The following is a 17,874-nucleotide window of genomic DNA, read 5'->3' as shown; positions in this document are numbered from 1 at the left end:
TAACGAATGCATCACATTTTAAAAGTACATTTTAGTAAATGCACTTATTGTAGACCCTGCGGTTGGAGGCCCTACATTTCTGGGGTTATAGTGATTGTAGTTTGATGCCACATTTTCATCGTGTCCCCAGGCCACCGGACTCTTTACATTGGGGTCCACGTTCCCCTGGGGAGGAAGTCCCACCGACGTCACCGTCACCATGGCGGCCACAACAAAAACAGCAGGAAGAGATCCAAAGAGAGGGAATCTGGGGTGGACGGCGATGGCAGAGAATCACCCTCCCACAGTAAGTCTATGGGGGGAGTGTGCTGCAAAGAAGGTTCCCTGTGAAAATGTGACCAAACAACACTCTTTGAAAAAAGGGTTCCAAAAGGGTTCTTCAGCTGTCCTCATAGGAAAACCCTTTTTTGGTTACATGTAAAACCCTTTTTGGTTCCGTGTAGAACCATTTTGGGTTCCATGCAGAACCCTCTGTGGAAAGGGTTCCACATGGAACCCAAACCGGTTCTATTTGGAACCAAAATAGTTTTTACCTGGAACCAAAAGTTTTTTTTACCTGAAACCAACAAGGGTTTTACTTGGAACCAACAAGGGTTTTACTTGGAACCAACAAGGGTTTTACTTGGAACCAACAAGGGTTTTACTTGGAACCAACAAGGGTTTTACTTGGAACCAAAAGGGTTTTACCTGGAACCAAAAGGGTTTTACCTGGAACCACAAGGGTTTTACCTGGAACCAACAAGGGTTTTACTTGGAACCAACAAGGGTTTTTACCTGGAACCAACAAGGGTTTTACCTGGAACCAAAAGGGTTTTACCTGGAACCAAAAGGGTTTTACCTGGAACCAAAAGGGTTTTACCTGGAACCAACAAGGGTTTTACTTGGAACCAACAAGGATTTTTACCTGGAACCAACAAGGGTTCATCCAACAAAAAAAATCTAAGCGTGAACTGTAAGTCTATGGGGGCAGTGTACTGACAAAATGTTCCCTGTGAAAATGTGTGACTTGTCATTTGTTCTTGTTTCTCCGTCATTGACACTAGCCAGGTTCCAGATATCTGTGTGCTCTTGCCAACTATCATTAATGAGCCAAAAGAGAACAGAAGATGTGATCCTGATTCAATAACGCAATGGTTATGCAAATATTGGGTTCTGCAAATATACAAGGGTTATGCAAATATTGGAACACTATCGCTTTGGACCACAAATCATTTTTTTTCTCAAGGTGCTAAGCAACTGTTATTTGTCTGTCCTGACAAATAGTTGCTAGCTCATGTCAAATTTCTTAAACTAAATCGGTGACCCCGCACAAAATCTGTCTGCATAATGAACGTTGAGATTGCCGCGAGGCCAGACCGTTGGCAAGAGTGCAGATCAGACTGGCACCCAGGCTACATTGATTGGCGTCTGTTCACACCACTTCTCTGCACTCCTCTCTCGCTCTCTCTTTCTCTCTTTTTTATCCCTTTCTTTCTTTCTCTCTCTCTTTTTCTCTCTCACTCTCTTTCTCTCGCTATCTGTCTTTCTCTCTCTCTCGCTTTCTCTCTCTCTCGCTTTCTCTCTCTCTCGCTTTCTCTCTCTCTTGCTTTCTCTCTCTCTCTCTTTCTCTCTCGCTTTCTCTCTCTCTCGCTTTCTCTCTCTCTCGCTTTCTCTCTCGCTCTCTCTCTCTCTCGCTTTCTCTCTCCTCTCTCTCTCGCTTTCTCTCTCCTCTCTCGTTCTCATTTTCCACCCTCTCCCTTTTCCCCCCCTCTCCACATCCCCAACTCTCTCCTCCTCCTCCACTACCCCTCTACAGCAGACACTCCTGCCCAGAGGGTGCAGTTCCTGCTGGGCACAGAGGATGGTGACGAGGAGCACATATCTCATGCCCTCTTCACTGAGCTGGATGAGATCTGCCTGAGAGAGGGCGAGGACGCAGAGTGGAAGGAGACCGCCAGGTAATCAATCGCACGACCCGCTCCAGCTCCACAGCCAATCAGGTGTCCGTTTTTGGCTTATGCGTATCTGTTTGTGTGTGTGTAGGTGGCTGAAGTTCGAGGAGGACGTGGAGGATGGAGGCGAGCGTTGGAGCAAGCCCTACGTGGCCACCCTGTCTCTTCATAGCCTGTTTGAGCTGAGGAGCTGCATCCTCAACGGCACCGTGCTGCTGGACATGAGGGCCAACTCACTGGAGGAGATCGCCGGTACGTAGAGTGGTGCTGGAGTGAAGGGTGGCCAGAAGGTTGCCGGTTCAAATCCGAGTGTCGACAGGGAAAATCTGGCGGGAGTGAGTCTGCAACTGGAGAGATAGTTAGAATATCAGGTGCCAACTACTGCCATTGTGCTCTTGAGCAAGGCAGTCAACCCCTAACCAATCTATGTGTGTGTTCTCTCAGATATGGTCTTGGACCAGCATGAGGTGTCGGGCGCAGTGGGGGAGGACGTGAGGAGGAGGATCCGTGAGGCGCTCCTGAAGCAGCACCATCACCAGAACCACAAGAAGCTGGCTAACCGCATCCCCATCGTACGCTCCTTCGCCGACATCGGCAAGAAGCATTCCGAGCCCCACTCTATGGACAAGAATGGTGAGCTAACCAACCAACCAACTAACCAACCAATCACACACTAACCAACCAATCACACACCAACCAACTAACCAACCAACCAATCACACACCAACCAACCAACCAATCACACACCAACCAACCAACCAACCAATCACACACCAACCAACCAACCAATCACACACCAACCAACCAATCACACACCAACCAATCACACACACACACACACCAACCAACCATTCACACACCAACCAACCAATCACACACCAACAAATCACAGTATTGTGGCTTTTCTGATTGTTGTGCTGTATTGTCTCTGTGTGACTTGCTGTGTTGTCTGATTAATATCTCAACTACGATCTACATTCTCTCCTTTTGTGTCTGTGTGTCTGTGAGTGTCTGTGAGTGTGTGTCTGTGAGTGTGTGTGTGTGTCTGTGTGTCTGTGAGTGTGTGTGTCTGTGAGTGTGTGTATGTGAGTGTGTGTGTGTCCACTTCATTACCTCCTGTTTATCCATTAATAACCTCCATGTGTTTTCTCTAACCTCTTGGGCAGTACCAAACCTTCAAAAGTAGAATAGTACTACTTCAAATTCAACTTAGAAAGTGCATCGTTTTGGTCACAAAGACTTTCGTCAAGGCCTCATTCCTTCATTAATCTAGGTAGGATTAATCAATTGATGAATTTCATCTAGATTATAGTGTTACACTGAAGGCCTTAATCTGAATACTGTGCAGGATGTTGCCCAGTGAGAGTGACTAACAGGCTGGCTCTCTCCTGTCCTGATGTCTCCCAGGTCAGACAGTCTCTCCCCAGTCCCAGCCAGCTACCACAGAGGGCAAGGAACATGTCAGCCGGGAGAACAGCCATGTGGACTTCAGCAAGTTAAGGCCCCACTCATCTAGCCTGGTCGCACCATATTTCTATGTTCTGTATAGCCAACTCCTATGGTTGTTGTAATATCAAGGTTGGCTACCAGGTCACCCAAAAGTTTCCACTAAGCACAATGCTACTTTTCATCGACATACAGTACATTAGCAAGTAGCTACATTACTGTGACTATGCTAACCACCAGTTAGTATGTGTTAGACCAGTGCATTTACTATGCTGTGTGACCCACTCAAAGTGTTTAGCCATTTCTCTGTAGCTCAGTGAATAATAAACCCACTGATTCTAGTCACAACCCAGTATCTAGCCAAACATCTGCTGTAGCCTATATATGACAGATTTCTCAGTGGGCCTATCCATGATCCCCTGGCCTTCATTTCAGTCCACCCTATTTAGCATATTTTCCTATCTCCTATTAGCTAAATAGGATTATCATGTCTGTAGATTGACCTCCACTTCATGAAGAAGATTCCCCCCGGTGCAGAGGCATCCAACGTCCTGGTGGGGGAGCTAGAGTTCCTGGAGCAGCCCGTGGTGGCCTTTGTCCGTCTGTGTCCCGCCGTGCTGCTCAACGGCCTGGCTGAGGTCCCCATCACCACCAGGTGAGACACGCACACTTTCATTTTATTATAATATTGTTGTTTGATGATGATTGCGGTTAATACTATGAATTTTATTTGTTCGTAACTAAATTGGGACTGGTGTTTTTGCATTGGGTAAGTTCCTGAGTGGATGCACTCTATTCAGGTAAAACTATGGTTAAAACCTTCTTCTGTGTTCTCCCTCAGGTTCCTGTTCATTCTGCTGGGGCCTCTGGGAAAAGGACCACAGTACCATGAGATTGGCCGATCCATCGCAACTCTGATGACAGACGAGGTAAGTAGCCTCGTTGCAGTAGTCCTGTGTGTACTTTTCCCTGCGTGGCCTTTGGTTATGTTAGCCAAGTTTAATAACAGCTCATGATGACACATACAGGTTAAACCCATTCCCTCTCTGCTCCTCCCAGGTGTTCCATGACGTGGCGTATAAAGCCAAGGACAGGAACGACCTGGTGGCCGGCATCGATGAGTTCCTGGACCAGGTGACTGTGTTGCCACCTGGGGAGTGGGACCCCTCCATCAGGATAGAGCCGCCCAAAAACGTGCCCTCTCAGGTGAGCCTCTTCCTGGTGGTGTCTATAACAACACCCCTAACCAGAGACTTATTTTGAGATGCTCTGACCCTGTGCCATCATCTGTTAGTTTGCTTCCAACTGCATCACTGGCTAAACCCAATCTGAATTGTGCTCGGATTTAACGGCTGGTGTACCCCAAGGACGTGTTCTAATTCCCTCCGAATCAATTTGTTTTGTTTTTCTATTATCAGCTGTTTTTGGTACGTGCCAGGTGGCTTGTCCTTAAAAAAATCAGTTCTGTGTTGTTGGAAGGAATGTTTTGCCTGACAGGCTATTTTAGGCCAATTCCTACTAGTGGAGAAAATAAATTATATTTTTGGCAAATAAATATTTATTTTCCATCTGACCTCTGAACTCTACTCTTTACCACACAGGAAAAGCGCAAGGTCCCTCCTCTACCCAACGGAGATCTGGGAGAAGCAGAGGAACCTGGTGGCCATGGAGGCCCAGAGCTACAGCGCACAGGAAGGTAGGTTTGAGTGTGTGTGTGTGTGTGTGTGGTGGTTGTGAGTTGAAGGGAAGTGGTTTGTGTGTTTGGGCTGAGATTAGGCCGGCAAGCACTGTGAGTGTGATCTACAGCACTGTGGACCGTCTTTGTCTTTCAGTCCCCTGTTTGTCTCCTCTCCGGCTCTCACTGTCCCCAGCAGTACATCTAGCCACCCTTTTAAAAAAACACACATCCTTATTGTTCTCTCTCGTTCCTCAAGCTCTGCGTTCCTAAAATTAGCTGTGATTGATTCAGTGTGATACATGCATTTGGAATCATCCATGCGTACTTTCCGACATAAGACCAGCATCACTTATTAAAATGTGCCTCGACGACCCTGGCGAAAACACTTTAGCTATTTTGGTAACACTTCATTGTACAATTTGTGTACGTTAACTAAGGGCCGATTTGAATCTTTTATTTAGCTATTATTAGTTCGCCATGTAATCATGTCCACTTATAATACGAGCACTAAGTGTGCATTAACTAAGTGCTGACCTGAATCTGTTTTATAGGCGATAATTAGTTCAATAGTTAATAGCCTACAGCATTCGCTCATAAGCATTTTGATCCTGTAAATAAAGTGTTGCCTAATCTCTGAAAATACCTAATAAATACTTAACAGTGCAAAATAATGTATGAAATCATGAAGTATTAGTATCTTCTTAGCAGTAGCTTATGAGTACTGACGGACACTCTCAATACAGTGTTACAACTTTATTAACAATACTTTATTGTAGGTGTCATGTGTTTTGGGTTTCTACAGTAGTGTAGTAGAGTGTATCTAGCGCGAGGAGGAAGCTGCAGTAGTGTGATTACAGTATATTTAGAGGGAGGCAGTAGGCTATGTGCAGCTGTAGTAAGTGGATACTGTATGTCGTGGGTTTTGAAGTGATGTAGTTGTAAGGGATGCTCCCTGCTACAGTAGGTCTCTGAGGAACTCATCCTGACGTGTACAGTAGATTGGCCTGCAGCCCAGTTCTGCTGTGAGCTATGATCTCCCGGAGGGCCAACAGCGTAGCATCCAACCCAGCACGGTTGAAATACCACTCAAAGTCACGCCCCCCCCCGTTACCCCGGCAACCGCCTCTGGCTAGGACGCCATGTGCTTCCTCTAACATCAGGATGTTTCCTCTCTCCTCCTAGTGTGTGGGAATGTGTTTTAAAAAAATAAACATTTAAAAACACGCTATGGTGCATACATTTCCATTGAAACGGAAAAATGAAAGGGAACACAGATTTGACTCCTTTTTACTTCATATGGTATTTAATGTTGGTTCACTAAGGTGGTGTGGTGTGTGTGTGTGTGCACGTGTACATACGCTAATGTGTGTGTCATGTCCAGGTTCTTTGGAGGGTTCTTCATGGACATCAAGCGCAAGGCGCCCCACTACCTGTCTGACTACACGGACGCTTTGAGCCTGCAGTGTCTGGCCTCCTTCCTTTTCCTCTACTGTGCCTGCATGTCTCCTGTCATCACCTTCGGAGGACTGCTGGGGGAAGCCACCGAGGGACGCATAGTAAGACACACCGCTCATACCACATGACACGCGTTGGCTTTGCTGCGTTAACAACATGTTGTCACGAATGGCAGGAGAACAGACTTTCTGAAGGCCTTACTTCATGTGTTTGTTGGTTTTTGGATTTCTGACCGAGTTCTGCACAACAATAAAGCACTTTCATATTCACACGTTAGGTAAGCACGATGGTGTCCCGATGAAGCTGAACTAAACGGATAGCTAGGTTTTGGTTGCCGTATCCCCTAGTAGATCCCCGACTTCAACAAATAAAGACTGCTATGCAGTTATTATGAAAGTGCTATGTAACCTGTGGTCCATTAACCCATTACTGTCACTTCCCCTTTTGGCCAGAGTGCAATTGAGTCGCTGTTCGGAGCCTCCATGACGGGGATAGCCTACTCCCTGTTCGCTGGGCAGCCTCTCACCATCCTAGGCAGCACAGGCCCTGTTCTAGTGTTTGAGAAGATTCTCTTCAAGTTCTGCAAGTGAGTTTGCCCCATTTCAGATACGTTGTCACGTTGTCTCAGGTGTTCTCATCACTGTGACGTGGCTACAGTACGTTGTTCCTGGCATTCAGGAAGACTTTAAGTATATGGGTTTTTCTAAGGCTGTCTGTGTGCGTGCGTGTGTGTCCGCGTGTGTGTCGCTCGTGTGAAAATCGGTGACAACCTCGGCCCAAGAAGAAATGTCCTTTTGGGCTAATAGTTAAGACGTTGGTCTTCCGAGTGGGAGATGGAGGTTCGCGTCCCACCAGTTACACGTGTGTGTGTGTTTGTCAACAGGTACTATGACTATGGCTATATATGCGAACAGATCTGGAACCAGGCTAATTGGAAATATATTGGCAGACAGTGTTTGGTACAATGTCTGTAGCACTGTACCACTGACATTTCATATGGACGGCTCCACTATAAATATATATAATATGTTAGTGATTTCCTCTCTGCAAAGATTTGGACAGAGTCAAAGTGCGTGCATGAGTGACTGGCTCATGCTGGATCATGTCTCTGTGAACCCAGTCATTCATGCACGCTCGCACTTTGGATTGCAGTCACGCGTGCGTGTGTGTGTGTCCATGTATGTAGGCATGACTTGCCTAGTTAAATAAAGGTTAAATGAATAAATGTCCTTTTGGTCTAAAGGTTAAGACGTTGGCCTTCCTAGTGGGAGATGGTGGGGGGGTTCGCGTCCCACCAGTTACACGTGTGTGTGTGTGTGTGTCCACAGGGACTATGACCTGTCCTACCTCTCCCTGAGGGCCTGTATCGGCCTGTGGACTGCGTTCCTCTGCTTGCTCCTGGTGGCTACAGACGCTAGCTCCCTGGTCTGTTACATCACCCGCTTCACAGAGGAGGCCTTCGCCTCGCTCATCTGCATCATCTTCATCTACGAGGCCCTGGAGAAACTCATCCACCTGGGGGAACACTACCCCATCAACATGAACAACAACCTGCAGAAACTCACCCAGTACTCGTAAGTCATGGAAATAATGTTAGTTAGTGGAACTAATACTCGTAAGTGGATCAAATTGTCATAAGTGGAACTGGTATTCCTCTAACTACCAGTACTTTTAAGTGCAACTAGTAAACTTGTAGTACTCATAGGGGGAAGTAGTACTCCTTTAACTGCCAACAAATTAAACTAGTAATCTTAACCTGTAGTATACTCTTAGAAAAAAAAGCTGCTATCTAGAACCTAAAAAGCTTCTTCGGGTGTCCCCATGGGAGAACCCTTTGAAGAACCCTTTTTGGTTCCAGGTAGAACTCATTTGGGTACCATGTAGAAAGAACCCTTTCCACAGAAGGATTCTACATGGAACTCAAAAGGGTCCTACCAAAAAGGGTTATCCTATGGGGACAGCCAAAGAACCCTTTTGGAACCCTTTTTCTAAGAGTGTACTCATTAATGGAACCAGTACCCCACTAACTACCGCTAATCTTAAGTGGAACTAGTAGTGGTAGGAGTAAATTGGACTTCTTTGTTTAAGTAGCATTCGTAAGTGAAAGGAGTACTCCACCTACAATACTGCAGGTGGAAAACAGTCCATTTTTTTGGGCCAAAACACAGACAGTAAACCAGAGTCCTGTACACAGTTTTAGTGTTAGCTAGCTACATCATCAAAGCACAGATGGGCAATATGGGCAGTTTATCCAGTTTTTTGGTAATGCTACAAGATTATTGCAGTAGGCTGAATAATCCCATGTGTAAACCCAGGGACATACATTAATACATGATGTAATTGTTCCAAGTCGATGTAATGTACGGTCAAAGTTCATGTTTTCCGTACATTGGTGAAGTCATAGAGAGGAATCCTTATGGGTCATTCCATGTCATTTCGTCAAGCCATGTCACCCACCATCTCAGATTGTTCTGAAATTGTTTCTGTAGTTAGAAACAGATGATATTAACATTCCTGAAACATTATTTTGTCTAAATATAATTTGATCTCTGAGAAATTAAGGTAATTGATTGCACCCAAATTGGCTGTTTTAATTTATAGGATTCATATAATCTTAAATAAATATAGTACCTAACATCCGATTTGGACCATAATTCTTCATAACAAAGAGTAAGACATGAGAAATCCAATAAAAGCCATCCACGGAACCCCAACATCCCACACCGAACTCATCCCAACAACCAGTATACAGTATCAGTTCTCTATGTCTGACACGTAGTACGGAGCTGCTGCTTGGAGTATTGCTTCTTCATTCTTTTTAATGTATTCCCTGTGAATCTGGTGATGTCGTTTCCCCATTGTTCAGAGAAATTAGTAATTGAAGTCACTTGCATTCTATACCATAAATTAGTGTGAACGTACCAAGTTTTTCCCACTAGATGGAGCTGTTAATGCTACTGCCACCACACCCCTTTATCCATTTTGCTGGTCTCTTGTGTTTATTAAATGGATCACAACATTTTCTTTGCTACTTTAGGTAGAAAACAAATAGCTTTTGCTCATATAAGTCCTATAAATTAAAATGGCCAATTTTGGTGCAATCCTGTAATTTCCCAGAGATCAAATTATATTTCAACAAAATAATATTTCAGGAATGCTAATCTTATCCGTTTCTAACTACAAAAATGATTTCAGAACAATCTGAGACAGTGGGGGTCAAAATCCTCTTTCTTGTGCTTTTTGAGGTGTAGCAACTTATATAGTAGAGGACATAGGTGTGTTGACATGTGTAGACTGAGGCTGGAACATGAAGAGTGTGTGTGTCTACTCGTGCACGTGTGTGTGTGTGTACTTGTGTGTGTGTTCCCATGCATATGTGTGTTGTGCTCTGGTAGGTGTGCGTGTGTGGAGCCAAAGGATCCCAGCAACTCCACTCTGAGGTACTGGGAGGACAGGAACATCACTGCATCAGAGGTCAACTGGACCAGCATGGAGGTCAAGGTAAAGAGGGGTTTGAAGCCTAAAAGCTCTTGGGTTCAGGGGGATGAAGCCATGCTTTGTAAGGTCACTGACCCACCTCATTCTGTAGCAGAGCACCAGCTGCACTGTGCAATCATCACATGAACTTCTAGAGGTCAGAAGTATTACAGTGCAGTGCAGGGTCAGGCACCATGGGGGACTATTGACCAATAACCACCCCCTGAAGTAATATTGATACATGATTGTTGTCTCTACTTTCTTGCCCTTTGTGCTGTTGTCTGTGCCCAATAATGTTTGTGCCGTGTTTTGTGCTGCTACCATGTTGTGCTGCTACCATGTTGTTGTCCAGTTGTGTTGCTACCATGCTGTGTTGTCATGTGTTGCTGCCTTCCTATGTTGTTGTCTTAGGGCTCTCTTTATGTGGTGTTGTCTCTCTCGTCGTGTTGTAGTATTTTTATTTTATTTTTAATCCCAGCCCCCGTCCCCGCAGGAGGCCTTTTGGTAGGCCGTCATTACAAATAAGAATTTGTTCTTAACTGACTTGCCTAGTTAAATGTGTAAAATGTAGCTAACACTCCTTACTCAAATGACTTCTAAAACATCACTCATCAGCAAATTGCGACACATATTATATTGTATACATATTGTGTATTTTTCATGGTGAAATAGCTGTCCCCTGGAGAGGGATGTGAGGCTATAGGGATAGTACAATGTGTATCCCCAGAGGGAACAGAACAGCGTGACAGGATTAAAGACATGTAGGCAGGATTTCAACAGGATTTAACCATGTACAGTCACCATAGAGAAACAGTCACCGTAGAGCATTCTTTTAGTATTCACTGTGACTCTGTCACACATATGCACGCACATACTGTATGCACACCTGCACGCACGCACACACACACTATGTGATTGCAATCCAAAGTGCATGTGAGCGGAAGTGAATGACTGGGTTCACACAGACATGATTCAGCATTGGCCAGTCACTCATGCACTTTGATTCTGTCCAAATCAGTGCATAGAGGACATGAAATATATTTATAGTGGAGCCATTCCTATGACATGTCAGTGGTGGAGTACTACAGAATATAAGCACTGTGCAGCATGTACAAACATTTGACCTAACATTGAGTGTGCCAATGCATTTCTTATTAGCCTGGTTCCAGATCTGTTAAGTGTGTAAAGCCTTTGGTTGTGGCAACCATACAGTAAGAGTTGGCTATCTGCAAACAGATCTGGGACCAGAGGATAACTTCGACTGGGTCTTATTATCTTTCCTATCTAGGTAACTTATACCTTACAGTGGCCGTGTCCAAATACCCATACTTGCGTTCTAAATAGTAGACTTTTTGGGTATGCAAAAATATAAAGTTTTATTCTATGTGAAATTTAAATAAATATGTATGCTTTAAATGGCAGGATGTCAGACTCAGTTCGGCTTTTCATCAAGTAGACTTTGCTGCACACTGTTGAGGAAGAGAATCGTCTTTTCACACCCGCGTGTGTTTGACAACAGCTGATAATCAGAATAGGGGATGCGCTCTATAAACATAAACAAATAGCGGGGAACAAGCGCGATTGTGCATTAGATGATGACTTCTCAGTATGAATGAGTAGCATGTTGATATTTGAATGTAGTACTGTTAATACACAGTATGTAGTTGTAATAGACAAGATGGCCAGTCTATCCTGTTAACTTCATAGGAAATACATGGGGTATGGAGTTCCTCTCACATATCTCTCTGTATCTGCTGTAGGAGTGCTTTGTGTTCCGGGGGGAGTTTGAGGGCAGCGCCTGTGGCCCCCACGGACCCTACATTCCTGACGTCCTCTTCTGGTCCGTGGTCCTCTTCTTCTCTACTGTCTTCATGTCCGCTTTCCTCAAGGAGTTCAAGACCAGCCGCTACTTCCCCACCAAGGCACGTCCATCTACACCTCAGGCTTCCTGAGTGCAAGGAATGTGGACCGGTAGCCACATATGCAGGGATTTCAATGATATTTGATTGATTGATGCTTGCCAAATAATCTCTCAGGCTTTGGTGGATGTATCAGTGTTAAACCGCCTACTGGTGCGTCATAATAGGAAAATCTACCCATTCTATTTCGATGATGTGTCAATGAGTGCTGTGTGCCGCATGAGTAAGAATAGATTTTGCAGTATATTGATGCCTCCTTGTGGCATCTAAGAGATCCTACATTTACTTGCACTTTATCATTCTAATGATTATGATTATTTGCCTTTATTTAACCAGGTAGGTCATTGAGAACACATAGTCTTTTACGACAACGACCTGAACACGATGGATGTGAACAACCGTGCAGACAAGTGAAGACTACAGACAAAGCAGACCATTCATTTGTATTCAAATGACACTGAGCAATAGGAGATTGGCCATAAGCTCAGGTCCTAGTTTGACTGTGAGTTTCTCTTGCTCTTCAGGTGAGAGCCCAGATCAGTGACTTTGCTGTCTTCATCACCATCCTTACCATGGTCCTAGTGGACTATGCCCTGGGAATCCCCTCACCCAAACTGCAGGTCCCCAACAAGTTCAAGGTGAGTACACACACACACACACACACACACACACACACACACACACACACACACACACACACACACACACACACACACACACACACACACACACACACACCACACTCACACACACACAAATCATGTTCACTCCCTCCCACAGCCAACCAGAGATGACCGTGGTTGGATCGTGAACCCAATAGGACGCAACCCGTGGTGGACCACCATAATCGCGGTCCTCCCTGCGCTGCTCTGCACCATCCTCATCTTCATGGACCAACAGATCACTGCTGTTATCATCAACAGGAAGGAGCACAAACTGAAGGTGATGGCTGCCAATTCAAGTCATTGTACTGTCAGCTTTTACAGCTAAAATGTGAAATAGAAAATGTAACCGGTCATTATTACAATATAATGAACAGTCAAAGCCCTAAAGGCTGATTCTATTTTGGGGTTTTGACCAAACATTTTTTGTGGACTATTTAAAATCTGTGCCATTTGACTATGGCTGCCTTTTCAACTAAAGCCTTGATTACTGTTCCTCATTTCTCCATAACTAAAGATGTGAACAGTATACAGTATATCTCCTTATTGTTCATGTATTATATATATACTGCCTGTATATCTGCAATATGGATGCCATAACCCCACATCTCTGGTGCCCATCAACAGAAGGGTTGTGGCTACCACCTGGACCTGTTTGTGGTGGGGGTGATGCTGGGGGTGTGTTCTGTGATGGGCCTGCCCTGGTTCGTGGCGGCCACCGTGCTCTCCATCTCCCACGTCAACAGCCTGAAGCTGGAGTCAGAGTGCTCGGCCCCCGGGGAACAGCCCAAGTTCCTGGGGATCAGAGAGCAGCGCTTCACCGGCCTCATGATCTTCCTACTCATGGGCTGCTCCGTCTTCATGACCTCTGTCCTCAAGGTGAGGGAGGTGCGAGGTCAAAGGGCAGACCTCAGATATACATGAGATCAGTTACAACACACACACTTTAGCACAGTCATGCTCACAAGCGCACGTGCATGAGCATACATACAGTAACTGTTGAAGCCTAAATGGAGAGCTGTCTGTCTGTTTCCAGTTTATCCCCATGCCTGTACTGTATGGAGTGTTCTTGTACATGGGAGCGTCCTCGCTGAGAGGTATCCAGTTCTTTGACCGTCTCAAGCTGTTTGGCATGCCGGCCAAGCACCAGCCAGACTTCATCTACCTGAGACACGTCCCCCTGAGGAAGGTCCACCTCTTCACCATCATCCAGCTCAGCTGCCTGGTCCTGCTGTGGGTCATCAAGACCTCAAATTATGCCATCGTCTTCCCCATGATGGTAACGTGTGTGTGTGTGTGTGTGTGTGGACGGTGGGCGTGTTGGTGGTGGTGGGGGGGGGGTTTGTGTGTGTGTGTGTGCGTGTGCACGAGAGAGCGATTGAGAAAGAGACGTTATGTCTGAGTATGTTGGCATTTATTTAGCTTTTATATTGAATTCGGTATTCACCTTAAGCTTTACGTAGAGTAGGTACAGCCTGTGTCGACGTCATTCACCACACTGAGTTGACAGGAGGAGAATGTAAGGAGAAGGGCTTCTCTTCTCTAGGTGTTGGCTCTGGTGTTCATCCGTAAGCTTCTGGACTTCATGTTCACCAAGAAGGAGCTGAGCTGGCTGGACGACCTGATGCCTGAGTGGAAGAAGAAACTAGAGGAAGGAGAAGAAGAGGTATACAGTACTTGGTGCTCTTAAACAAATTGAAGCCATACAGATATGTTAGCACATTATGACTCTATCAATCATCTGGGCTTGTGGTGCAATAGTGTGTGATTTTAACAGTCACTTTCTTCATTTCTCTCACTCCAGGAGGAGCCCAGTATTATAGTGGAGGAGGAGGGGATAGTTACTTTGCCACTGGAAGGAAATTACAAGTAAGTCCAACTAACGAAACATCCAGAGACTGTGGGCACTAAAAAGTTTTAAAAAAAACCCGGTACAGGATTTGGTGACTAACTATATAGAGGGCCATGTTGCGCATGAGTTGTGTCAATACCGCGGCACAAGCACACTTTTTTTTAGAGCCAGCAACAGAAAAAACGATTTCAGCTAATTCAAGATCAGGGCCTAAGCATCAACACGTTTCAGAGGATGTCTTGACCATGAGAACCTGCAGTGACTGACAGAGCACCCTTGGTTTTTGTGTTCTGTAGGAGCGATCCCGCGACGGTGAACATTTCCGACGAGATGTCCAAAGGCTCCTTCGGGAACGTGTGGAATAGTATTAGTCCCAGTGACAGCGCCAAGAAGGAGCCAAGCTCCAAAAGGTTTGGAATGTCCACCAATCAATCAATCGATATCAACGTTTCACCAAAAATGCCATTTCATCTATTTATTGGACCTGTATATTAGCCGCAGGCCATTTACTTGTCCAATCTCAACTACTGTCCTGTTTTCTATTGTTCATGGTGTGAATACTGTAAAACATATTTCATGTGGATATCAAAGGTGGATTTTGTCCTGCCCTTCGTTGTAGAGATATAGATGGTCATTAACTCCTATCCTTTCTCATTCCATTCCCATCATAAGCTCCCCTTCCTAACCTCTCAGAAGCTCATTATTCCCAAGGTAAGTGAATCCCAATCCTCCGTGGCATGGTGTTACGTATCTTGTCCCTCCATTGCAGTTTTCTAGAACCAATGTGCAGTTTATCATTGTATGGTGTGGAGGTGACAATATGAACGTGATGGTATTTTGTCGTGCAAGTGTGCCTGTAGTTTGAGTGTGGGACTTCAGTCTTAAGTACCCTGGAGCAACCTGTTATCTCTTGACCCGTAAAGATCCACAGTAGAAACCACCAACTCAAAGTTGGCACTCAGGTCTAAACAAATGTCCCAAGGCGTCTCTCTTTGTTTTGAATGTTTCATGCTCACTGGTTTGGGGAATGTGAATGCATGCGTATGGTGGACAGACACACACACACACACACACAGCATGCTCTGGTGTGGTTTGCCTCTGTGGTGGTTGGGGACAACTGCATCTCTAGGGTGGTTATGCATGATGGTAATAATACCCCAAGTCAATGGAGTGCGTGACACTTCTGCCATGCAGGGCTCCAATACACAATGCCATCCAGCTGGTCAGTTCAGTGGTATACTGTATGTAGTGTCTCCTCTAATACGGTTTGTGACACATAGCCTTTTGTTTTCCAGTGGTTGCGAGAGAAGACAAAAGAGGAAGGACTCAAAGTTGGACAGAGAGACGAGTTTGTGATCCATACCGGCTTCGTCACCGTTCTGTGGAAAATAACTCCTAACGTGCCACACTCGACCACCTCTGAACTGTGCTGCACCATGCGTTCTCGTCATGTAAGACTGTGTGTGTGTGTGTGTGTGCAACTCGTGTAAATCTTTTAGAAACAGTGTTACCCTATGGAGGAATCAACAAACATTAACTGTGATTATTTTCTATGTATGTCAATGTATGGTGATACCAGCAACAGAAGAAGCAAGGAATTCATATTATTATGTCTATCTACCCGTGGGCCAATTTAATTAATTTAATTTGAGCAGGTTTGCTACAGCAGGAAAATAATCCTGAAGTATGGATTATAATTAATGGACATTTTTGTAAGGGCTGAACATATTTTCATAAGGTAAAATCAAGTCTGACATTTTTACGCGGAAATTACAAAACTTCAGACGGCTTTTTAAACAGTAAATACACTACAGGTTTAGTATTTCTGCAACAGGGTGATCAAATTAAGATCCTACATCTGTCTCAACCAAATAGTTTTTAAAGCAACCTTACTTTTTAATGGAATCGTTGGTATTTTGTATGTTTTTTCTATTTTTTTCAGCATAGTAATCCTTTAAAAAAAATCAATTACAGTATACAACGAAAATCTTGTTCATGGAATAATCAATGTGTTTAGTTTTGTAATTTGACATCACTGTCGGGTCTCTGCACTTAACGATACGAAAACAGTATACTGTATATGTATCAAATTAAAGTGTTAAATGTACAAGTTTTTTTCTTAATCTCATTTGTAAAATTTTCACTGCCATTTTCCAGAAGATTTGTTGATAGTATTCTTTCTCCATTACAGGCCAGTGTTATATTTCAGGCACTGGGGACCATTACATTCCAGTTAGCATAGCCCTGCCATTCTGTACCTATTGGGAATGTGATTCCTTTAGGGTTTTAACCATAGACTTTCAATGAACACCATGTAGTAATTTATAGGATCTCTGGTTTTAACGATCAAATGGTCTTTGAAGTCATTTGATGACCATGTAGAGATACAGTGCCTTCAGAAAGTATTCACACCCCTTGACTTTTCCCCCATTTAGATTTTTTGGTCAGTGGCCTACAAACAATAACCCCTAATGTCAAAGTGGAATTGTTTTTTGAAATTAACAAATTCATTCAAAATGAAAAGCTAAAATGTATTGACTCAGGGAGTTGAATACTTATCTAATCAAGATATATGACTGTATTTTTTATATTTATTAATAGATTTGAATTTTACAATTAAATTCATTTTAATCCCACTTTGTGACACGAAATGTGGGAAAAGTCAAGGGGTGTGAATACTTTCAAGAAGGCACTGTACATGTGTGTTCCACGGGCATACAAATGTGTCTTACCGGCATACTGTTCCAGTCACCCTGTCGGTACGTTATGTGATATCTTCTCCTGCATTCCAGTTTGTTTGACACCTACAAAGTGATGTTGTGTTCTGATTCTGAACTACCAGTAACTGTATTTAAACACCTGCACCGTGGTGAATCAAACTTAGCAGTGTCTTTCTACCGGCTGTTGTGGTTAATTGATAGAAATGCAATAATAGCTTTGTGAGAAAGGGCAAAATGTAATAAAGTGAAGACTCTTAACGATGTACTATACATAGTATATTTTATTCATGTGTAAAGTGTTACTAATATGTTACTAAAAACTTTGAATTGGGGTAAGTGAAAACTCGTGTTTTTTATGTCGTTGACGTCTATCCCATTGTACTGTGTTGATGGATTTTACTTATTAGAGAAATAAGAATGGATCAATATCAATATCAAATTTTGGCCACTTTACTTGTGGAAATCTGCCTTTACATTTAGTATTGATAGCTGAAGACAAGTTTATGTTTAAGAGTTTATCGACTCATCTGTGGAAAATGATCAATTCAGATATTTGTTGTTCTATTATAAATGTGATTTGTTATACGAGAGAGAGAAATGTAGGAAACAATAAAGTGACTGAAACATCCTTTCATTTGGTGAACGTTCATATCTTGGCCATCCACTTCTGATCGAGATGAAATGATACCAACACTCATTAACCCCTAACACATCACAGTTCAAAACCAAATCGC

General features: G+C 44.0%; 1 protein-coding gene across 1 annotated transcript in view; it reads left to right on the top strand.

The window, feature by feature from the left end:
* Window positions 1-17,872, top strand: part of LOC139412996 (sodium-driven chloride bicarbonate exchanger-like) — a 43,501-nt gene extending 25,629 nt beyond the window's left edge. The window contains exons 4-25 of the mRNA XM_071159944.1: window positions 131-286; window positions 1,796-1,937; window positions 2,023-2,183; window positions 2,376-2,564; window positions 3,339-3,451; window positions 3,875-4,032; window positions 4,219-4,306; window positions 4,437-4,583; window positions 4,979-5,073; window positions 6,437-6,611; window positions 6,963-7,096; window positions 7,839-8,084; window positions 9,906-10,011; window positions 11,748-11,909; window positions 12,431-12,544; window positions 12,687-12,848; window positions 13,196-13,447; window positions 13,605-13,847; window positions 14,115-14,234; window positions 14,373-14,437; window positions 14,717-14,830; window positions 15,716-17,872. Coding sequence (XP_071016045.1) covers window positions 131-286; window positions 1,796-1,937; window positions 2,023-2,183; window positions 2,376-2,564; window positions 3,339-3,451; window positions 3,875-4,032; window positions 4,219-4,306; window positions 4,437-4,583; window positions 4,979-5,073; window positions 6,437-6,611; window positions 6,963-7,096; window positions 7,839-8,084; window positions 9,906-10,011; window positions 11,748-11,909; window positions 12,431-12,544; window positions 12,687-12,848; window positions 13,196-13,447; window positions 13,605-13,847; window positions 14,115-14,234; window positions 14,373-14,437; window positions 14,717-14,830; window positions 15,716-15,776 — 3,203 coding nt within the window. The 3' untranslated portion in view covers window positions 15,777-17,872. The remainder of the gene's footprint in view (window positions 1-130; window positions 287-1,795; window positions 1,938-2,022; window positions 2,184-2,375; window positions 2,565-3,338; window positions 3,452-3,874; window positions 4,033-4,218; window positions 4,307-4,436; window positions 4,584-4,978; window positions 5,074-6,436; window positions 6,612-6,962; window positions 7,097-7,838; window positions 8,085-9,905; window positions 10,012-11,747; window positions 11,910-12,430; window positions 12,545-12,686; window positions 12,849-13,195; window positions 13,448-13,604; window positions 13,848-14,114; window positions 14,235-14,372; window positions 14,438-14,716; window positions 14,831-15,715) is intronic.
* The last annotated feature ends 2 nt before the right edge of the window (window positions 17,873-17,874 follow it).

This window comes from Oncorhynchus clarkii, chromosome 7 (genome assembly GCF_045791955.1).
Source record: "Oncorhynchus clarkii lewisi isolate Uvic-CL-2024 chromosome 7, UVic_Ocla_1.0, whole genome shotgun sequence".
Classification (NCBI taxonomy): domain Eukaryota; kingdom Metazoa; phylum Chordata; class Actinopteri; order Salmoniformes; family Salmonidae; genus Oncorhynchus; species Oncorhynchus clarkii.
The sequence above is the reverse complement of the archived record's forward strand: the minus strand, read 5'-3'. Positions and strand labels throughout refer to the sequence as shown.